Raw genomic sequence first — 20559 nt, 5'->3', positions numbered from 1 at the left:
CACGGAGTCATGGAATCACGGGGTCAACCAGGTGGGAAAGAGCTTCCAGATCGAGTCCAACCATTCCCCAGCAGTGCCAAGGCCACCACTGACCCATGGCACTGAGGCCTCGGCTACACGGTGTGTGAACACTTGCAGGGACGGTGACTCCAGCCCTGCCCTGGGCAGCCTGTTCCAATGCCTGAGCACCCTCTGGGGAAGGAATTGTTCCTCAGCTCCATCTAAACCTGCCCTGGGGCAGCTTGAGGCTGTTTCCTCTTGTCCCATCCCTTGTTCCTTGGGAGCAGAGACCAGCCCCCTCCTGGCTCCATCCTCCCCTCAGGCAGCTGTGGAGCCTCAGTGTCTCTCCTGGTTGGCCCAAGGGAGGATCGAGCTCCTTCGGCACCACGGTTGGAGTCCTGTGTCCAGTGGGAGCAGGGGACAGGGGCACCAGGAGCGGGAACGCACCGCCAGGAGGAAGGGAAGAGGGAGAGCACAGCCCTGCAGCGGCCGTTCCAAAGGCCACCCCACGGCAGGGCCCAGCCTGAGCAGAGCTGCCACAGCAGGAGCATCGCCACAGCGGGTGACACAAGATCCACCCAACTCCTGCTTCAGGGGCTGATTTGGCTCATTTAATGAGTCTGCTCTAAGTATAAAGTTCCAGTGAGTGGGAATGTGACAGGAGACCCTTAACCCTGAAACACGGATTGCTCCAGAGGAACTAGATCTGGTCGTGTCACAGGACTTCATTCTTCTGGCCCCTACGTGTGTGCCTGCAGAGGTTGGGCTCCTGCTTCACCACCACCCTGCGCCTTTGCCGGCAGCAGCTCACACCACGAGCCCCGCGGGGCACGGGGAGCTCAGCGTGTGATAGTTCAGCTCAAGGGGGATGAGTTTTAACAACGTGAAGTCTCCATCAGAGAGTCAGGACCAGGAACGCCCCAGGAAGGCACCGGAGAGAGGAATCCCCGGAGGCCCGGCACACGGGAAGGAGCACACGGGGAGGGACGCACAGGAAGGGGCACATGGGGACACACTGGAAGGGACACACGGGGACACACTCACCTTCTTGGCCTCCTTCAGGCGCTTCTGGAGGTCAGCCTGCTGTTCCTGCATCTTGCTCTTCCATTCCTGCACCTGCTCCAGCTGGATCTTGTACTTCTCCAGCTCCTTAAGCTTGGCCTTGTCTTCGTTCCGCTTTATCTTCAGAGTCTCCAGTTTCTCCTCCAGGTCCCTGACTTGAGCCCGCAGGTTCTCCTCCTCCTGCAGCACCAAACAGGAGTCACCACGAGGAGCAGCAGCATCCTCTGGAGATGCTCCAGGCACATCCATCTGAGGTGCACAGGCCCTAACCCACAGCTGAGCCCTGGCAGCACCACTGGGGGCTGCAGAACCACCACTGCAGCTGCAGGGTCCCTGCCACTGAACCTGCTGCTGTTCTCCCCAGGTACAAGCTGTGATGAATGTTCCTTCATGCCCTGATAAAAGCCGTTGCTGGTTCTGAGCACCTTGGTTTGACTTCACCGGATGCCTCAATCCTTTAGGACCCCCAACACCACTGAGAGGTCCAAGCTCACCCCGTGGCAGCCCTGCTCCGACCCAGAGCAGAGCAATGCCATGAAACATGTATTCAGAACCATAACCCAGAGCCACAGAGTGCTTTGGGTTGAAGGGACCTTAAAGCTCCTCCAGTTCCCCCCCCTCCAGCTCCTGGGTTGGAACTGGAGGAGCTTTAAGGTCCCTTGAACCCGAAGCAGGCTGGGGTTCCGTGAGTCCCTCTTCCCAGCAGGCGGTGGCTTTTCCAGCCTCTCCCTCCACACCACCTCGGGGGGAGCTCTCTGTCCTCTCCCACTGTTCATTCCTTGCCCTCGTGCCCCAAATCCTTCCAAAGCTCCCGTTTTAACTAATTATTACAAAGCAGGATGGAAATAACGGACAACTATTTTAAAGAGCAGAACGGGGTGAGCGCTGATGTGAGCAGCACCAACAGCCAGGGCTGACAGGCACCGGCCCCACCAAGGTGCTCTTTGTGTCTTGAGGCAGGAGGGCCCCCAAAGCACATCCACTGGTGCCCCCAATCCAGTGCACCACCAGGACCCACCAGAGGATCCTGCTCCCCTTCCTCAGCCTCCTGTACCCGCGCCACCGGCCTCCTCCTCCTCCCTTTGGGTCTCCCCCTGCACCCGCAGCTCCCACACCCCGTCTTACCTTTGTGGGTGAGGGGACGGAGGGTGCCAGCGGCGAGGCCAGGCTGGGCGAGGGGATGACGGGCGCCACCAGCGGGGTCTGGGCGGGGGTGCTGGGCTCGCTGCTGCTCATCTCGCCCCCCGAGGCCGAGGCCGAGCCCGAGGGCCCGGCCGTGCCGCTGGACGCGGCGGAGCTGGGGGTCCGGGTGGGCTGGAACAACAGCACAGAGGGGTCAGGGGGGCCGGGACAAGGGGGATGATGCTTCCATGACTGCTCCATTGCCCTGCACTCGGGGCACCAGCCCTGGCTCTGTCACCAGGTGCCAGACACACACTTCACAGACTCACAGCCTGCTTTGGGGTGAAGGGACCTTAAAGCTCCCCCAGCTCCAACCCCTGCCCCGGGCAGGGACACCTTCCACTAGAGCAGGTTGCTCCAAGCCCCTGTGTCCAACCTGGCCTTGAACACTGCCAGGGATGGGGCAGCCAAAGCTTCTCTGGGAAAAGTCTGTGCCAGCGCCTCAGCACCCTCACAGGGAAGAGCTTCTGCCTCAGAGCTCATCTCAGTCTCCCCTCTGGCAGGTTAAAGCCATTCCCCTTGGCCTGTCCCAGCAGACACCCGCTGCTGAAAGGAAGGACAATGTGTTATTACCCTGCATGGTTCGGAACCCAAAGCAGATCTGGTTCTGCTGCAGGAGACGGGAGCAACCATGCTCCCTCCCGCAGGAGCAGGGATAAGGGATTCCCTCTCCCTGCAAACCCTCCCACATCCATTCCTCACCCTCCAGCCAGCCCCATCCCACACCCAGGGATGGAGCAGCTCAGGGATGGAGCAGGGAACAGCGAGTGCCCTGGCGGTGCTGGCAGAGGTTTGGGTGCTCCAGCTCCACAGGGTGAGACACCAGCACCTGAAGCACATGGAGATGGGAGCGGGGATGGTTTCACCCCATCCACCTCCACGTCTGGAATCACAACGGGACACATCTGTGCTCAGCACCACGCCAGGGCCACCAGCAGCATGTGGGGACACGCTGCCTGCGCCCGCCCAGCCCTGGGGACACAGCGCTGAACCTAAGGGGGGAGAAGGGCAAAATGAACCAGCAGCAGGAGCTCGGCGGCGTCCAGGGGAGCCGGTGGAGCCGGGAGCACCCAGAGCAGGAGCTGCTCCCCCAGCGCTGCTGAGGCTGCCCTGATGCTGCCCACACTGGTGACGGCACCAGGGCCCTCAGCACCCTCCTGCACCTGCAGTTGTGGGGCGCTCACCTCTGTGTGTGGAAATTAACCCCCCGGCTTCCTGTTGCACTCCTGCAGCGGAGGCTCAGCTCGCCCCAGGGCTCAGCACCTCCACCTCTGCCCCACCAGCTACAGTGAGACCGGGCACGTCCCCGCCACGCTGCGGTTGGATCCTCTGCCAGCTCCTTGTTCAACCGAACCTGAGCTCCCTCGGCTGCCATGGGCGGAAGGGACAGGCAGCTCCGTCCCCCCCAGGCTGATCCCGGGCTCTGCCAGGCCCCGGCCTGGGAACAGTCTCCATGGCACCAAGCACCATCTCCAAGAGCTACACTACTGGGAAGGAGATGTTCTTGTTCCTGCTGCTCCAGGGGTTAAAGCCCTTCGCAGAGTGAAGGAGATCCACTGGAAAGTGCCCTCAGAAGCTGGGAAACAGCAGGAGGAAGGAAACAGTAACGTAAGAGGGACTCCAAGAGTGAGCTCTGCCATTGGCATCACTGCAACTCCTCATCCTCCAGCCCCTCGGAGGAGCTCTGGCTGCGAGCACCGGGCTTCCCGGGGAGCTCTGCCCAAGGGGGTTGTCCCCAGTGATCCAGACACGCTGAGGAGCAGCACATGGCTCCAGAACAGCACATCCTCACGCAGAGCAGGACACAGCTCTGGGAGCAGAGCACAGCTCCGGAGCAGCACATCCCTCCGGAGCAGGACACAGCTCTGGGAGCAGAGCACGGCTCCGGAGCAGCACATCCCTCCGGAGCAGGACACAGCTCTGGGAGCAGAGCATGGCTCCGGAGCAGCACATCCCTCCGGAGCAGGACACAGCTCTGGGAGCAGAGCATGGCTCCGGAGCAGCACATCCCTCCGGAGCAGGACACAGCTCTGGGAGCAGAGCATGGCTCCGGAGCAGCACATCCCTCCAGAGCAGGACACAGCTCTGGAGCAGCACATCCTCACTCCAGGAGCAGGACATGGCTCCGGAGCAGCACGTGGCTCCAGGAGCAGGACATGGCTCTGGAGCAGGACACGGCTTTGGAGCAGCACATCCTCACTCCAGGAGCAGGACACGGCTCCCGTGCTCCGCACACGGTGCCAGCAGGAGCCGGGGCTGTCCCCAGCGAGCTCCCGGCGCGGGGCTGCCCGAGGCCGGCGCTGCTCACCTTGGCCCGCCGGGCGGTGGTCTGCAGGCAGCGGGAGGCAGAGGAGAGGGACAGGACAGACAGGAGCAGAGACAGAGGCCGCAGCAGCGCCAGAGCACAGCAGGAGACAGGAGACACAAAGACAGGAGGGCGGTTAGTGTGTGTGTGTGCCAGTGAGGAGCCCAGCACCACGGCCCCAGCACAGCTCCGGAGGGACCCTGCGACTGGAGCAGAGGAGCAGAGCCCGGTGCAGCCCAGCATCCCAACAGGCTCCTCCCGAAAACAGGACCATCACCACGGAACCAGCCTGGTTTGGGTGAAGGCTTTACCGCTGGTTGATGTCCAGCTCCAAAGGCAAACCTGGGCCCGTCGGACACCTCCTGCAGAGCTGCTCGGGGCTCCCCAGGCTCTGCCCACCACGAGGGCTTGGGCAGCACAAGCAGGGGTGTCCCGATGAAGGGGTTATATTCAAACACCATCTCCCCTCAACCCTTTGGTTCCCTGGAGGGAGCCGGGTGTCACCGCCAGCCCCCCAGCGCGGTGCTGCAGCCCCGGGCTCTGCTTCCCCCCTCTGCTTCCCTTCTGGACACAAACCCATGCACAGCACCCGCCACCCCCCTTTAGCCCATTACCTCATCCACAGCTTAAAGTACTCAGGAGCAGAGGATCAATAAAGCCTCGGCCACATGATCCCATGGGATTGAGGCACTTAAAGCCCATCAGCAACTGCTCGGTGCCTGCAGCCCAGAGGCAGAGCCCGATGGCCACAGCACTGCTCCCACCACCCGGCTTCTCCCAGTATCCAAAGCCATGTCCATACCCCCCCCCAGACCAGCTGACGGACCCTCCAGCTGCTTCTTTCCCTGTCTCACCAGCACAGATGGAGCTGGCTGTTAGCACCCCCCAGCAGCAATTACTCCTGCATTATCCTAAATCCCGCTTCGCTCGCTTCCAGCCTTTCCCAACAGCCTGCACTCAACAGGAGGCTCGTTCCGATACCATCTCCCAGAACATCTCCTGTTGGCAGAATCTGCCATGTAATGGCCACATAAAAGCTTAAAGCCCTCAGATAAACACAGGCTGATTGAGGAGCAGGAGAAAGCTCCTCAGGAGCACTCCAGCATCCTTAAGAGTTCTAAAAGGGCTAAATAGGGATTGCATCGAGTGGCACCGAAGGGCTCATCTCAGTCTCCCCTCTGGCAGGTTAAAGCCATTCCCCTTGGCCTGTCCCTCCATCCCTTGTCCAAAGCCCCTCTCCAGGTTTCCTGGAGCCCCTTTAGGCACTGGAGCTGCTCTGGGGGCTCCTGGAGCTGCTCCATCCCATCTCCAGCCTGTGCTTGTGCTGGGGTTGCCCCCACCCCGGTCCAGCAGAGCTCAGTGCTGCCCAGCACAGCACACGGACACCAGCAGCGACCACTGAGCCTTGCCCCACGGGCCATGGGGCGGGCACTGGCTGAGGAGCATCTTCCACAGCTCAAACCACACCAGACCCTGAAAAAGGGAGAAACTTCTTGGTATCCTCTAAAGCCACCGAGGCTGAGTGACAGAGAGGATCCTGGTGTCATTCTGCTCTGGTGTGAGGTGCAAGGCTACGCTGGTCCCCCTCCATGGAATACATTATTGAATCCCAGACTGGTTTGTGTTGAAGGGACCTTAAAGCTCCTCCAGTCCCACCTCCTGCCCCGGGCAGGGACACCTTCCTCTAGAGCAGGTTGCTCCAAGCCCCGTGAAGCCCATGAAGAGCTGAGGTGGCAGCTCCAAGATCCTGGGTCAGCAGCTCCTGGCACAGCGGGTGCAGAGCGATGCTCCAGCAGGGCTGGAGGGCGACCGCTGCTCCATCCATCCTCCTCTTCCTCGGAGCTGGGAGCAGGAGCTGAGCACAGGGGCTTTGGTCCCTCCTGGATCCCGGGATGCTCTGCACCCCTGGCTGCAGCTCTTCCATACGGCCGCGGGTGGTTCTGCTGCTGTGTAACGCTGCTGCATCGATATTTGATGGCACGATCCAACCCTGGCTCCCGCGGCGGGTCCGGCGCCAGGGGAGCAGTGGGCTCAGAGCAGACACACTCGGGAACAAACCCTGCTCCCAGCAGTGAGAACTCGGCCAAAGCTGCTCCTGGGCACCAGCAACCGCCCGTGGTGGGGCCGGCACCACCCGTGTCCAACGCGGGGCTGCAGATCCTGGTCCTGCAGGTCCCTCTTCACTTGTTCTGCTCCAGGCGTGGGGTCTCGACCCAAGCTGGATCGTGGATCATTGGCAGGGCTGCGAGTATGTGTGAGCCCCCTTGTACTGGCACCACCTCACGGGGCAGGAGGGGCAGTGCCGCACACAGTGCCCCTGCTGGGCAGCGCCTGGAGGCTTCTGATGCGGAAGAGCAGAACTTCCCAGGCTCCATGAGCTGCTGCAGAGGTTCCCCTGAGCATCCCCTGAGGGTTTCCAGCAGCTCCAGCATCAACACAGCGACGGGCAGGAACCAAACCCTGCTGGTGGTGACGCCATCTCCGCCCCACCAGCACAAGGACACGCTCCTGGGGGCTCCTCCTGGGGTGACATTAATGCTACAAGAGGTTTTGCATGTTAAACACCCTGCACGTGTGCTCCCTCTGATCCCCGGCAAGGGGAAGGAGCAGGGCAGCAGGATTGGATCCAGCGGCGCTCCGGTCTGTTCCCCCCCTGCCAGATGGGTGCTGAGCCCCGGGCTGCTCCCTCTGCTCCAGCACCGGCGGAACTTTGCATCTGGAGGTGGATTAAGCAGCAGCTCTTCGAGTAATCCCCATAGAGCAAAGTATTCCCTGTGCCTGGTGAGCTCATGGAGCCACGGAGCTAAATCAGGCGCGTTGCTGTCACGCTGCTCTGAAGCCTCCTCACTGACACAGCACCGGCAGAGCTGCACCCCTGTGCCTCTGCTCCAACCCCCTGCGCCGCTGACTTCCAGAGGGAAAAACCCCAGGAATCCTCCTCGAGCTGAACGCTGACATCCTGGATGTGCTAAAAATAAACATGTAGGACAGCGCCGGAGCAGGGACCGGGCTCGGGAACAGCCTGACGGGGTCCAGATACAACAACGCTTTGGGGATGCTGAAAGCAGCCCCCGGGGGCCCGGTTCCCATCGCTAAGGTGCAAAATCACGTTGTTGCGAACATGGAAGATGCAGGAGGCAGCGCCGAGCTCCGGCCGCTGCGGCGCTGCTGCAGGCACGGGCAGGTGACACGGAGCGATGGCAGCTCCGGGATTAAGGAATGCGGCCGCTGCCTTCCCCCCCAGCACCCCCCAGCATCCACCGGGACCGGGACGCGGCTCAGCCCCCGGCGCAGCCCCGCGGCATTCCCGTGGAACAAACACAACCCCGGGGGAAGGGGCGCGTTGGGGGGCGCGGAGCCGGTGCGGATCGTACCTTCCGGAGCGCCGGGGCCTGCCTCATCCTGCCGGAGCGATCCGCGATCCGCGACCCACCGCGGGCACAACAATGCGGCGGCACCGGGCGGCGGCACCGGCGGCGCCTGCAAATGGCTGCGGCTCCGCGCTACCCGCGCTCCATCCGCGCCGGCCGCTACGGCTGAGCGGGAGCCGCGGGGGGCCCGGCCCGCGCCTGCAGCCACCGGAGCCCGCAGCCACCGCCCCGGCCGGTCATGACATCACGGGCGCCGGCGGGGCCCCGCTCCTCTCCTGCGCGCTGCTCTCCGCCCGCACCGCGGCACCGGGCGCTGCTCCGCCGGGAACAGCGGCCCCGCAGCTCAGCACCGCCCCGGCGCGGCCGCCTCAGCCCGCGGGTGCCGCCGGCGCCGGCCCTGCGCTCGGCAGCGCGGAGCACCAGCCCCGCCGCAGCGCTGCCCAGCGGGGCCGGAGCGGCGGAGCGGAGCACGGGCAGGCGCAGGGAGGGATGAGCGGGCAGACGCGGGCTCGGAGCCGCAGCATCCGCCGGTGCTGCCCGTCACCGCCCAGCCCGGCGCCATCACCCCCGGCCCCGGCCTCGCACCCCCTGCGGGTGCAGGGACTGAGCCCACGGAGCCACAGACTGGTTTGGGGTGAAGGGACCTTAAAGCTCCTCCAGCTCCAACCCCTGCCCCGGGCAGGGACACCTTCCACTAGAGCAGGTTGCTCCAAGCCCCTGTGTCCAACCTGGCCTTGAACACTGCCAGGGATGGGGCAGCCACAGCTTCTCTGGGAAAAGTCTGTGCCAGCGCCTCAGCACCCTCACAGGGAAGAGCTTCTGCCTCAGAGCTCATCTCAATCTCCCCTCTGGCAGGTTAAAGCCATTCCCCTTGGCCTGTCCCTCCATCCCTTGTCCAAAGCCCCTCTCCAGGTTTCCTGGAGCCCCTTTAGGCACTGGGGCTGCTCTAAGGCCTCCCCTTCAGGAGCCTTCTCTTCTCCAGGCTCTGAAATACCATTGCTCTGAAAGCGATTTCAATGCTTGTCAGTAAAATCTCCATGCTGATGCTTTCCCAAATCCATCCTTCTGGATCCACCAGAGTCACAGCAAGTGGTCTGCAGTCCTGCTGCAGGGATAGAAGCTGATGGTACCTAAAGGTCTGCACCAATTTCACCCCAAACTAAATCCACTTTGGGAACTGAGCATCATCTGTTTGACCCAAACATCTCCATCCCTGGTGCTCTGATGCGCTGTGAAAACCGATGGTCTTGGTCTGCTGCACCACTACACGCATCCCATGGTCAGGAGCTGAACCACGCACGTGTCACCCCTCGGTGCATTAGAGTCACCCCTAAGCCCTTGGGGTGACCAAAAGGCACTTGGTGCTCCCAGTTCAGGTGACAGCCACCATCGATCGCTGCAGAGCCAGGGCTTCGTTACACATTAGAGCTGATGAGCAGTGCCTGGGGACAGCCCTTGGGTGCAGTGGGATGGATGCTCTTCATGGGGGAAGCTGTCATCTGGCTGGATTCATCCGGCTGAAAGACAGGATGGAATTCCCTGTGCCGAAGCAGCATTCCAGTGGGATGGCTCTTCTGTCCCGAGGCCAGATCCAGCCTCGTTCCACCCATCTCCAGCACCTGAAACACTGCCCGAGGCCCAATAGACGGTGCATGGCTCCAGTGGATGCAATGCAGGGACACGGCTCATGGTGGGGTCCACTCCATCACCACACCAGTGACAAGAGACCCCCACGGCGCTGGGGGGTGTCAGGTCTGTGGGTCCCCCGAGACCCGGTTTTTGGTTTGGTTTAGCCAGTGAAGTTCCTTCAGAGGCTCCAGTACCATTGAACCAGCAGCTCAAACGTGGCTGGGTGGCCAAGGGCGCAGCTGGTGAGATGTCCCCCCAGGATAAAGGATCATGGATCAAGTCATAGACCAAACGTGGACATCCCGCACAGACAGCAAGACACACACTGCAGGAAGCAAGGCCTGCCACTGCTTTCTATCACTTCCATCACTTTCCCCACCAGCAGTGAAGGTCACTCACTGGGATGTTCAGCGATGCACCCCCTCTTCATCCCCACCCTGACACAGACCCTCGGGTGCTGCTGGTCCCAAGACCCAACATCAGGCACTGGAGCTGCTCTAAGGTGTCCCCTTCAGGAGCCTTCTCTTCTCCAGCTGCCCCAGCCCAGCTCTCCCAGCCTGGCTCCAGGGATGGGGCTGCTCCTGACGCAGGTTCACACACAGCTTCAAGCTCTCTGAAGGCTTCGGACACCTCCGGCTGCGGGCGGCCAGGGATGGAGCTGTCCCTCCACGCTGCAGCTCCAGCCATCACCCAAACCCCGCGTGTGCTGCACATTCCCAAACACAAACAGGATCATGGCTCTGAGCCCTTCCCTGCACAAAGTGCCACATGTTCCCAAAGGAGCCCCACGGAGCCGACATGGATTCAACCCCCAGTGAAGAGCATCAGGGATGTTACAGCAGGGGACAGGGCAGGAGCTGCTCTGAGGAACCAGCTCCTCCCCTAACACACATCTCTGCTTCCTGAATCGAGGACAGATCCTTCTCTCCACAGCCAGGATCCAACACACACTGGCACGGGGCGGACATGCACCTCCTGGAGCTGCCCTTTGAGCAGAACAGGATGAGAAGTGGAATTCCATGATGGAAAAGCAGCCGTGGGGTGCTTCCGAGCTGTCCCTTGAACACCTTCAGTGATGTGGAAGAGAAGTTGTTCATCTCACAGCGTGCGAAGCAACAGGAACTTTTGCAGCCTCACAGGTGATGGGATTGTGGAATCACATCCCGGTGCGGAGCGGGAGCCGCCCGTGGTGCTGCCAGGGTTAACTGGGCCCCTCCACATGGAGCCCCCCGCCTGTGGTGCCAGATGCTGCTCCAACGGCCCTTCCCTTGGGGAACAGCGAAAGAGCCCCCGGCCTGCGGCACAGACCCTGCCACGACTCCTTCCTTTAGAAGGAAACCATCTGGGAGCAGATGGCCCCGTGCTCCCGCCGGGATGCAATGAGCCATCTGCTCCCGCACGGAGCCGGACCACCACTGGCCATGGATGGGGGACACGGGAGAGGGATCAACACCCGCAGAGAGGGGTGAAGCCAGGCTCCCGGCAGAGCTCCGAACAAAAGAGACCCAGCTCCGGCACAGGGAATGCCGGCTGGGATGGCGAAAGGAACAGGAATGCTACTGGAGACGGACAAACACAAGCCACTGCAGGGAACCCAGCATCAAAGTGGCTTTAGGTTGTGCTGTTCCAGGAGGGGTGGTGGGAGAGGACCCTTGGGCAAGAGTTGTCACCAGGGTCACGCAGCTCAGGGGCAGAGGGACAGCGTAACACGTACACGTGGCATTAGGGACATGGTTTATCACAGGATCCCAGCCTGGTTTGGGTTAAAGGGACCTTAAAGCTCCTCCAGCCCCAACCCCTGCCACGGGCAGGGACACCTTCCACTAGAGCAGGTTGCTCCAAGCCCCTGTGTCCAACCTGGCCTTGAACACTGCCAGGGATGGGGCAGCCACAGCTTCTCTGGGAAAAGTCTGTGCCAGCGCCTCAGCACCCTCACCCTTCCTCTGCATCGTCATTGCCACTGCATCCCAGGCAGGACAGGCAGCGAATCAACGCAGGCAGCACAGAGGAGATGAAGGAGCACAGAACCCATCTCACTCCAAAAATGAGCAGAGAAACAGCCAGGGATGACCCAACAGCGTCCCACCACGCTCCAGAGCCCCACGGGCTACCGCACGGCCCACACAACGGCCACAACCTCCACAGCAAGAGGCCCTTCCCCACCGCTCCCGACGAGCCCAGAGGCAGGCGCAGACCCAAGGCCAGCAGAGGATGTTCTCCGGTGAGCACCAGCTGGCACCAAGGAGCAGCTCCTAATATGCTTAAAGTCTATTTTAACACACAAAGAGCTGCCTTAAGCTCACAAATGAGGATTTACCTGCTAATCACTGGGTTATTTTGGGATCCTACCAAGTGGACCGAGGTCTCCACATGCTGATGCAGGGCAAGAGCTGCAAGGAGGGGATGGAGAGCTCACAAGTTCATTAACGGCTGAAGAAGCTGCATTCTGAGGCGGTTTCAGCAAAGACGTGGCACCAGCCCGTCCCTCTGAGCGGGATGGACCTGTCTGATCCCATCTCCATGGTGGGAAGGGCTCTCTGGAGAGCCACTGCCACAACCACCTCTTGAAGGCAGAGCTGCAGCTCTGAGCTGGCGGCAGTGTGGGTACAGTGGTGGGAACCACAGCAGTGGGGCTGGGGAAGCGAAGCAACACCATGGTCAGGAGGAGAAGCTCTTCCCATCGGCCCAGCAGAGCCCTGGTGCAGGCTGGAGCCTCAGAGACACGCAGAGACCTCGGAGCAGACGGGGGATGGAGGTGGGCACCGGCGGGAGCTGCTCCCACCACCCCGCTGCAGCTTCTCCTGCTGCTGCACCGCTCCTCACCTGGGCCCTTCCATGGCAAGTGCTGCTGCTGGGATCATCTCCCCACCCAAAACTCCACATGGAAGTGGCTGGAACGAAAGGCACGTCCAGGACGGCGCCGAGGGCACGGCAGGTACTGTATCACACCCTGGTGCTCGTGCGGGGCCCGGGGTTGCTTTTCTCCTCTCTTACGGCAACATCTCCATGGCAAAGAGTATTCCCACAGCAAGAGCCAGAGACAGGGATGAGGGATCTCCGCCAAGCCCCTTGTAGCTTCAGCTGATGCTGGTACTAAGGGATGGGAAAGCTCCGGGGCTTGGGCAGTGCCACGGACAGGCTGGCTGGAGGGCTCTTAACTTGGGAGGAGTGGGGGGAGCTGCAGCCCAAGGAGAGGACGGGTCCCACATTCAAACCAACCTGGGACTTGCCTCCAAGCCCCGGAGCCCATTTCTGGGCAGCAGAGAGACTGCTCCCAGCTCCTGGGGCTTGTTCTTTACTCCAGTGGTTCAACCACTGCTCAGCTTAAACTGCTCATGAGAATCATGGAATCAACCAGGTGGGAAAAGAGACCAGGATCATCCAGTCCAGCTGCCAAGGCCACCACTAACCCATGTCCCCTAGCACCACGTCTCCATGTCTTTTGAATCCCTCCAGGGCCGGTGACTCCAGCCCTGCCCTGGGCAGCCTGTTCCAATGCCTGAGCACCCTCTGGGGAAGGAATTGTTCCTCAGCTCCATCTAAACCTCCCCTGGGGCAGCTTGAGGCCGTTTCCTCTTGTCCCATCCCTTGTTCCTTGGGAGCAGAGACCAGCCCCCTCCTGGCTCCATCCTCCTCTCAGGCAGTTGCAGAGAGCGAGAAGGTCCCCCCTGAGCCTTCTCTTCTCCAGACTAAACCCCCCAGGTCCCTCAGCCGTTCCTCATCACACTTGTGCTCCAGGCCCTGCACCAGCTCCGGTGCCCTTCTCTGGCCCCGCTCCAGCACCTCAATGTCTCTCTTGTAGTGAGGGGCCCAGAACTGACCCAGGGTTCGAGGGGCAGCCTCAGCAGTGCCCAGTGCAGGGGGACAGTCACTGCCCTGCGGCTGCTGCAGCAGAACCGCGCCGGGGCAGCGTCAGCAACGGGTGATGGAACGTTCCCCACAGCTCCAACCCCTTCCACCCACCACGGGGGGACCTCCCGCCCCCTGAGCAAGCCGGGGCTGGCGCGGGGCAGCGCATGCAGCGAGCAACATGCAGCGGGTGGATGGAGGCGCAGGGCCCGGTGACAATGGGATGCGGTGGTGGCTCCATGCAGCCGGGGGGACACAGGACGCGCACACAGACACCACCTTTTTCGGTTTCACTCCACGCTGCGTGAGGAGGGAATAAAAGGCACAAGGTTAGAGCTCGGGTCACACCGCAGCGGCGCGGGTGATGGAGGGGACCTGCCCAAACACCGGCCCCAGCTCCCCATGAACAGGCTCAAAGGAGCCACCAGGCTCCGAGCACGTGCTACCCGGAGGGAAATCCAGCCAGGTGAAGCCAAACACACATCAGAAGGCTGGATGGGGAGAGCAGGAGATGGAGCTCACCCTGAGCACCCTCACCCACCACCTTTGCTCCAGCATCTCAGATCCACCTCCCAGGGGATCTTTTGAGGGGCTGGATACATCCAAAGGAAACCAGATTGACTTAGTGGCACCATCAGCACTTGCAAGGGGTTAAGCAGTGCGGAGCTCACCCAAACCTGGACTCTGGGGAGGAGGATCCCCCAAACCCAGCACTCAAACACTGCCTGGACCTGCACCCACCGCCTTGGTCAGGCACTCCGAAGGGAAGAGGAGGCTGCACCCAGCTCTGGTGCTTCACATCCCACATGGAACCACGTCTCACCCCTTCTCTCGGGCCCTGCAGGAGCTGGGCACAGGCAGCCAGCACCCACCCGGGCCAGGAGGGTCACTCTGAACCCGTTTTCCACGCACCCATCCAAGCCGGGTGCCCCAGAGCTCAGCAGCACATCACACAGCACCATCTCCGGGCCACAACAGCACAGCGGGAGCTCCATCCGCCAGAGTGTTCCACTTCCAGCAGCGGCCAGCACCAAATTCCCAACCTCTCACACAGGAAACCGTGACACTTGTGATACCAGAGACAACTGGGGTAACGGGTAACTGATGCCGACAGACAGAAGGTACCACTGGCTCTTCCACCTGGGCTTCACCTCCTCTCCTACAACCTTCTCCCAGTGCGAGCAGCACGAAGAGTTTAAGGAACAGGTATTTCAGCATCCTGGTTTCGTGCCCCCCCAGGTTATTTTCACTCCACAAATACTCTGTTTGCCTTTTAGGCCAGTTTTACCCCATTTCCTCCAATGCTCTGTGAGTCCCTCCTGCAGCCTCGACTCTGGAACGGGCCCTGGAGTGCCCCCAGGCTCTCTGTGAGTGCCACCTACCAGCTCCTGCTGGAATTCCAGTGTAACTGATCTGGGAGACTGAAAGTGCTCACCGGGGCTGGGACACTGGGGCCGGGACACCCGCAGCGCCACAGGCCCCTCACGTCCCAACCGGCAGCAAAAGGCAATCCCGGAACCCTCCCCATCCCGGTAGGAGGAGGAGGGAGTTTCCTCCCTGCCCTGAGCTGGAGTCGGCTGGATGAGGCTCCCGAGCTGCTCCCAGCAGCCTGGGTGCAACATGGAGCTGCCTGATCCCGGGAAACACACGGCTCCCATCCCAAGGCACGCTCGCCACCGCTATTCCCAGTGTCCGGAGCACGGCCTTCCCTGGATTAACCTCAAACACCACTAACTGTGCTTGCCTGGGGCCAAGGGCAGCTCAGGGCAGGTACCTGCTCCTGTTTTGTGTCCCTTGGGATGCAGCCATCCCATCCGGACACAACCCGCTCCCGGCTGTGCCACCGGGATTCCCAGATCCAGACCCACACGGTGCATCTCCCAGTGCGTCAGCCAGGGAGAGCTCATGCCACATCCCGAGGTGGATGCAGGATGTCAGGCTCATTCCCCACAGGAGCGCAGCCAAGAGCTGTGACTGAACCAGATAAGCTGTGATGCAGGAAGCTGTTGGGGTTTATTCCTCAGCCATGATTCCTGTCATGAGCTGAAAAGTGCCGTTTCCAGGCCCTTGTTCCCGTGGGATTTGGAGGAAAAGCACTTTTCCAGGTTCCATTACAAAGCACGGAGCTGGAAAGGGCTTCAGCAGGACTGGGGCTGGCAAACACCACCCCCTGGGCACACGGTGCCCCCGTGTGAGCGGTGCCCAGTGCCCGACCCCAGCTCCTCCCGGCACCCCGGGCCCAGCACTCACCAGTTTGCTGCCTTTGGTGGCGTCCATGGAGTCTGCAAAGAGAAACAGAGGCAGAACCATCACATTTGGCTCGAGCATCACGTGAAAGGACCATTCAGAGTGTCCCCAGGGAGGGGGGAAGCAAAGGCTGGGATAGAATCGGGAGCGGGGCTGCAGGAACAGGGATCCCTCGGGAGACCCGCTGGCACTGGACAAGGTGAGGCCACGCTGCTGCTCTGGGTTAAGTTACTGCAGTTCAGGGAGCTGCGGGTCCCCTCAGAGCATCATCCCCATGGAATCACCTCCGGGCGATTCCAGAGACCAGGAATCACCCCCTGGTCTCACAGTCCATGTGACCACATCCAACCGGCTGGATGCAAAATGGGAATCTCATGTACCAAGGGGAATACAGGGCCAGAGAGCAGTTAGTTCACACAGCAAAAGGAAAGGTTTCCATCCCAGCCTGGAATCTCAACAGCCATGAGGCAGATCATGGAACCACAGAGTTTGGGGTGAAGGGACCTTAAAGCTCCTCCAGCCCCAGCCCCTGCCCCGGGCAGGGACACCTTCCACTAGAGCAGGTTGCTCCAAGCCCCTGTGTCCAACCTGGCCTTGAACACTGCCAGGGATGGGGCAGCCACAGCTTCTCTGGGCACCCTGTGCCAGCGCCTCAGCACCCTCACAGGGAAGAGCTTCTGCCTCAGAGCTCATCTCAATCTCCCCTCTGGCAGGTTAAAGCCATTCCCCTTGGCCTGTCCCTCCATCCCCTGCCCAAAGCCCCTCTCCAGGTTTCCCTTTAGGCACCGGAGCTGCTCTGGGGGCTCCCTGGAGGCAGAGGCAGGAGGTCACTCGGCACCCCCAGCCCGGCTCTGACCACCCCAGCAGAGAGAGCCGGAGCCGCCCCCCCCGCGCAGCACCCGCTGGCATCAGGCTGCAGCCGTTGCCATGGGAACCCTGGCGAGGAGCCACATCCCAGCACCTGCATCCCTACACCCGCATCCAGCCCGGCCCGGGGCTGCTCCAGCACCCACCAGCTCAACCACCACGGCGGGACTGGAGCTCGTGCACGGGTCCCGCCGGAGCAGGGGGGCAGGACCCCCTCCCTGCCCCGCTGCTCACGCGCTGGGTGCAGCCCGGCACACGGGCTTCAGGGGTTTCCTCATGTTCCTGTGGGTTTCCTGGATCCACAGCATCTTCCTGTGGTTCGGTTCATGCCCGTTGTCTCCTGCCCCGTCACCGGGCCCCACGTGCTGGGCGCACCCATCACATCCCCCGAGCCTCCTGTTCTTTGGGGGTGGAAGGAGATGACCTTTAAGGTCCCGTCCAACCCCACCACGCTGTGACTCTCCAGGCGGAGCAGCCCCAGCTCAGCCCCCCTCCCAGGAGGGATGCTCCAGACCCCTCACCATCCCCGCAGCCCTCCACTGGCCTCGCTCCAGGAGCTCCCTGCCTCTTGCCCTGTGCAGCCCAGACCTGGACACGGGGCTCCAGGGGAGGCCTCCCCAGGGCTGGGCAGAGGCAGCAGCACCCCTGGACCTGTGGCAATGCTCTTCCACTGGATGATCTCCCCAGGGAAGTGGTGACTTCCCAATGCTGGGCACTGTTAAGACTGGGCCAGGTTGGACACAGGGGCTTGGAGCAACCTGCTCTAGTGGAAGGTGTCCCTGCCCGGGGCAGGGGTTGGAGCTGGAGGAGCTTTAAGGTCCCTTCTAACACAAACCATTCCAGGATTCATTCCATGAATTACAAGGCGGCAAACTGAGTGTTCAGCTGGGAATTCTGGATTGAGAGTTGTGGAACACCCCCAGGAACATGCGGGATGTTTCCCTGCCCGCAGCTCCCGCAGGACAAGGTGAAGGCCGGACACCAGGGCACGGTGCCAAGTCTAATTCCCATTCCAGTCACGGGACGGACAGAACCAACACCCCCCCAGGAGCCCCCAGCCTGGCACCCGGTGCCAAAGGCTGCCATGGGCAGGAAGCTGGCCTGGATCCATGCTCCCGGCATCCGTGAGTGTGCCGCTGAGTGACTGCTCCACAAAGCAGAGCCCGACGGGAGGCAACTCTGCCACAGCAGCACACAGAGCCAGGAACGAGCTGCCCGGCAAGGGCAAAGGGAAGGAACCCTCCACACGGAGCGGGACGTGCTCAGTGCCAAGGAGGTGGGAATGAGGCACAGCCCTGAGGGGGGATTTCACAGCGCTGGAGCAATTCAACTCTTCCTTCCACAGCGTTGGAACAGTTCAAGTCTTCCTTCCACGTACCCATGCCCCTGGGCTGGATCTCCCACCCCTCTGGGCTGGATTTCCCACCCCTCCAGGAAGGATCTCCCACCCCATTCGCACCAGGCAGACTCTCATGGCAAGCACAGACCAGCCCAGAGCAACTCTTGCACGTGGTGCTTCCTTCTGTGATCCCAAAGATCACACAGGACCGTGCCAGGAGGACCATGGGAGAGGCGGATGAGCTGGGAAGGCACGTGGGGACCTGAAGCAGGGGCAGACCTTGGCACATGGGCCAGCACCCCGCAGCGTGTGGACCCTGCTGAGTGCCTGCTGGTGGAACCTCGGTGGGGCCAGAGCAGGGCAGGGACGGGGCTGGGGCAGGCGGAGCTGTTGTACCTCTCTTGGGGACTTTCAGGGCAGCAGATTCCGGTGTCTCTGGGGATGTTGTATCAGCTCCATCTTCAAAGACCTGGATCTGGGAAAGCATAACCACAGTTAGTGCACAGGAATGGGATAACAACGGCGCTGGCACAGGGTGCCCAGAGAAGCTGTGGCTGCCCCATCCCTGGCAGTGTTCAAGGCCAGGTTGGACACAGGGGCTTGGAGCAACCTGCTCTAGTGGAAGGTGTCCCTGCCCGGGGCAGGGGTTGGGGCTGGAGGAGCTTTAAGGTCCCTTCGCCCCAAACCAGGCTGGGATTCTGTGACTGTTTCAGCTCTCATGGCTCCCCGCATCCCTGTGACCAGGGCAGGACGCTGCTCAAGCCAGCTTTCTGGAGCAGATACATCGCACGGGCTCCATCCCTCCCCAGGACACAGCAGTGTCACAGGGATGAACACAGCATCCAACCCCTGCGTGGGACCTGCTGTGACTGCACGAAACAGAACAAACATCACCTAAAACCTCTGCAGTTTCCCCACTGGTGCAGTTTTCAAGCTGAAGCTCCACAATAAACAGAAGATGATGGATGGTGCTGGCTTTATTGATCCTGGCGTTATCGGAGCTCAGCTTGTGAGATGTATCTTTTAGTGGAGGGAGAGCAGAAAGCTGGAAACCCTCAGCACTTGGGCCGGTGCTCCAGCACCAGCGACACAAACACTGCCCAGCTCCACACCTTCCCCTCGGGAATCCTCCTTTACCACCGATCTTGAGGGGCCCGAGCCCGTGTGAAGGCGGCGGCTGCGGGAGACCCAGAGAGGAAGGATGGAGGCGGCTGCGGACAGAGGCACAGCAGGACCTGCGGAAAGGGAATCCTGCCCACAGCAGCACCCTGCTGCACCCCGGGCACTGCTCCCCAGTGAGAGACGGAGCTTGTACTGCGTTGGCACGGAGCTGAGTGTCACAGGATCATGGAATCCCAGCCTGGTTCGGGTTGGAAGGGGTCTTAAAGCTCCTCCAGCTCCAACCCCTGCCCCGGGCAGGGACACCTTCCACTAGAGCAGGTTGCTCCAAGCCCCTGTGTCCAACCTGGCCTTGAACACTGCCAGGGATGGGGCAGCCACAGCTTCTCCATTCAACCCACTCCAGTGTCCCACCACCCTCAGAGTGAAGATTTTCTTCCTTGCACCTCATCCAGCTCTTCCCTCTTCCAGTTGGAAGCTGAAACTCCTCATCCCATCCCTACATGCTGTCGTAGAACCCTCTCTCCAGGTTTCCTGGAGCCCCTTTAGGCACTGGAGCTGCTCTAAGGTGTCCCCTTCAGGAGCCTTCTCTTCTCCAGGCTGCCCCAGCCCAGCTCTCTCAGCCTGGCTCCAGAGCAGAGCTGCTCCAGCCCTCGCAGCAGCTCCGGGGCCTCCTCTGATCATCTCAGAGGTGCTCCAGGTCTCTGATCATCATCCTTTGAATCTCCATTTTGAAGACAAAACAAAACCATTCCCTCTCTCTGGAACTCCCCAACCTTTTCTCACCCAACTCACCTGTAACTATGTCAGGACAACCCCCTAAATCAGGCCCAACACGACAGTGCAAGGATCCCTCGCACGATGGCAGGTGGAGAGTGCACAGACACTGTGGTCCCTCTGGTGAAGGAGCCGTTTCTCCCTCCCCACGCGGGTGCCAAGGGCCCTTCCCCTGTTGTGTGAGGCGCCGGGAGCCACGTCCCGGTGCCGGCGCCGGGCGCAGCACCGCGGGGCAGGGCCGTACCTGGGACTGCCGCACGAAGATGCCGTGGTTCTCCTCGCAGGTGAAGTACCTCCTGCCCTGCACCGTCCCGTCGTTCTTGCCCTTCGCCTCGTCCAGGATGACCCCGACCCACTTGCCGGTGGCGAAGAGCGTGGCGCCCACGTAGGCCACGGTGCCGCGGTGCCCCTTCCCGATGACCTCCACGCGGGAGCCCACCTTGAGGGGCCGGCTGCTGCCCTCCGCACTCATCCTGCCGCCGGAGCTGGAGGCCTGGGGACGGAGCACAGCGGGTTACACACACACAGACCCTGTCTGAGCCCTCGGGCCTCTCCTTCCCCCCCGCACACGCAGGTCCGAGGGGTCAGAACCGTGCAGCTCCCTTCAGGAGCCAGGAAAGGGCAATTCCTTCCCTCCTCGCCGCCAAACAGGAACCCGGACAATGGCAGAGCCCCCCGGCCACGGCTCCGCCGGTAACGGACGCTCCAGGCTCACAAACCCCATTCACGGGGCTCGCCAGCGCTGGGACATCAAAGCCAGCGGCAGTGGGGCACCGGCACAGCCACATCCGTGCAACCTGCGCTTGCGCCAT

At 61.8% G+C, this 20559-nt stretch overlaps 1 protein-coding gene across 9 annotated transcripts in view; it reads right to left on the bottom strand.

Annotated features, from left to right (window-relative positions):
* DCTN1 (dynactin subunit 1) overlaps nt 1-20559 on the bottom strand; it is a 44736-nt gene that overhangs the window by 16094 nt on the left and 8083 nt on the right. For 4 of the 9 annotated variants that reach the window (XM_030492329.1, XM_030492330.1, XM_030492326.1 and 1 more), the window contains 7 exons: nt 19992-20240; nt 18248-18326; nt 15649-15680; nt 13678-13698; nt 4553-4573; nt 2188-2376; nt 1045-1242 (listed from right to left, as the gene is read on the bottom strand). In XM_030492329.1, the coding sequence (XP_030348189.1) occupies nt 1045-1242; nt 2188-2376; nt 4553-4573; nt 13678-13698; nt 15649-15680; nt 18248-18326; nt 19992-20219 (768 nt within the window). In that variant the 5' untranslated portion in view covers nt 20220-20240. Of the gene's footprint in view, nt 1-1044; nt 1243-2187; nt 2377-4552; nt 4574-7923; nt 8356-13677; nt 13699-15648; nt 15681-18247; nt 18327-19991; nt 20241-20559 lie in introns of those variants that run through there. The other 5 variants (XM_030492333.1, XM_030492331.1, XM_030492328.1 and 2 more) reach the window with 3 other exon arrangements.

This window comes from Strigops habroptila, chromosome 7 (assembly GCF_004027225.2).
Source record: "Strigops habroptila isolate Jane chromosome 7, bStrHab1.2.pri, whole genome shotgun sequence".
Lineage (NCBI taxonomy): Eukaryota > Metazoa > Chordata > Aves > Psittaciformes > Psittacidae > Strigops > Strigops habroptila.
This window is presented reverse-complemented; position numbering and strand designations above follow the sequence as displayed.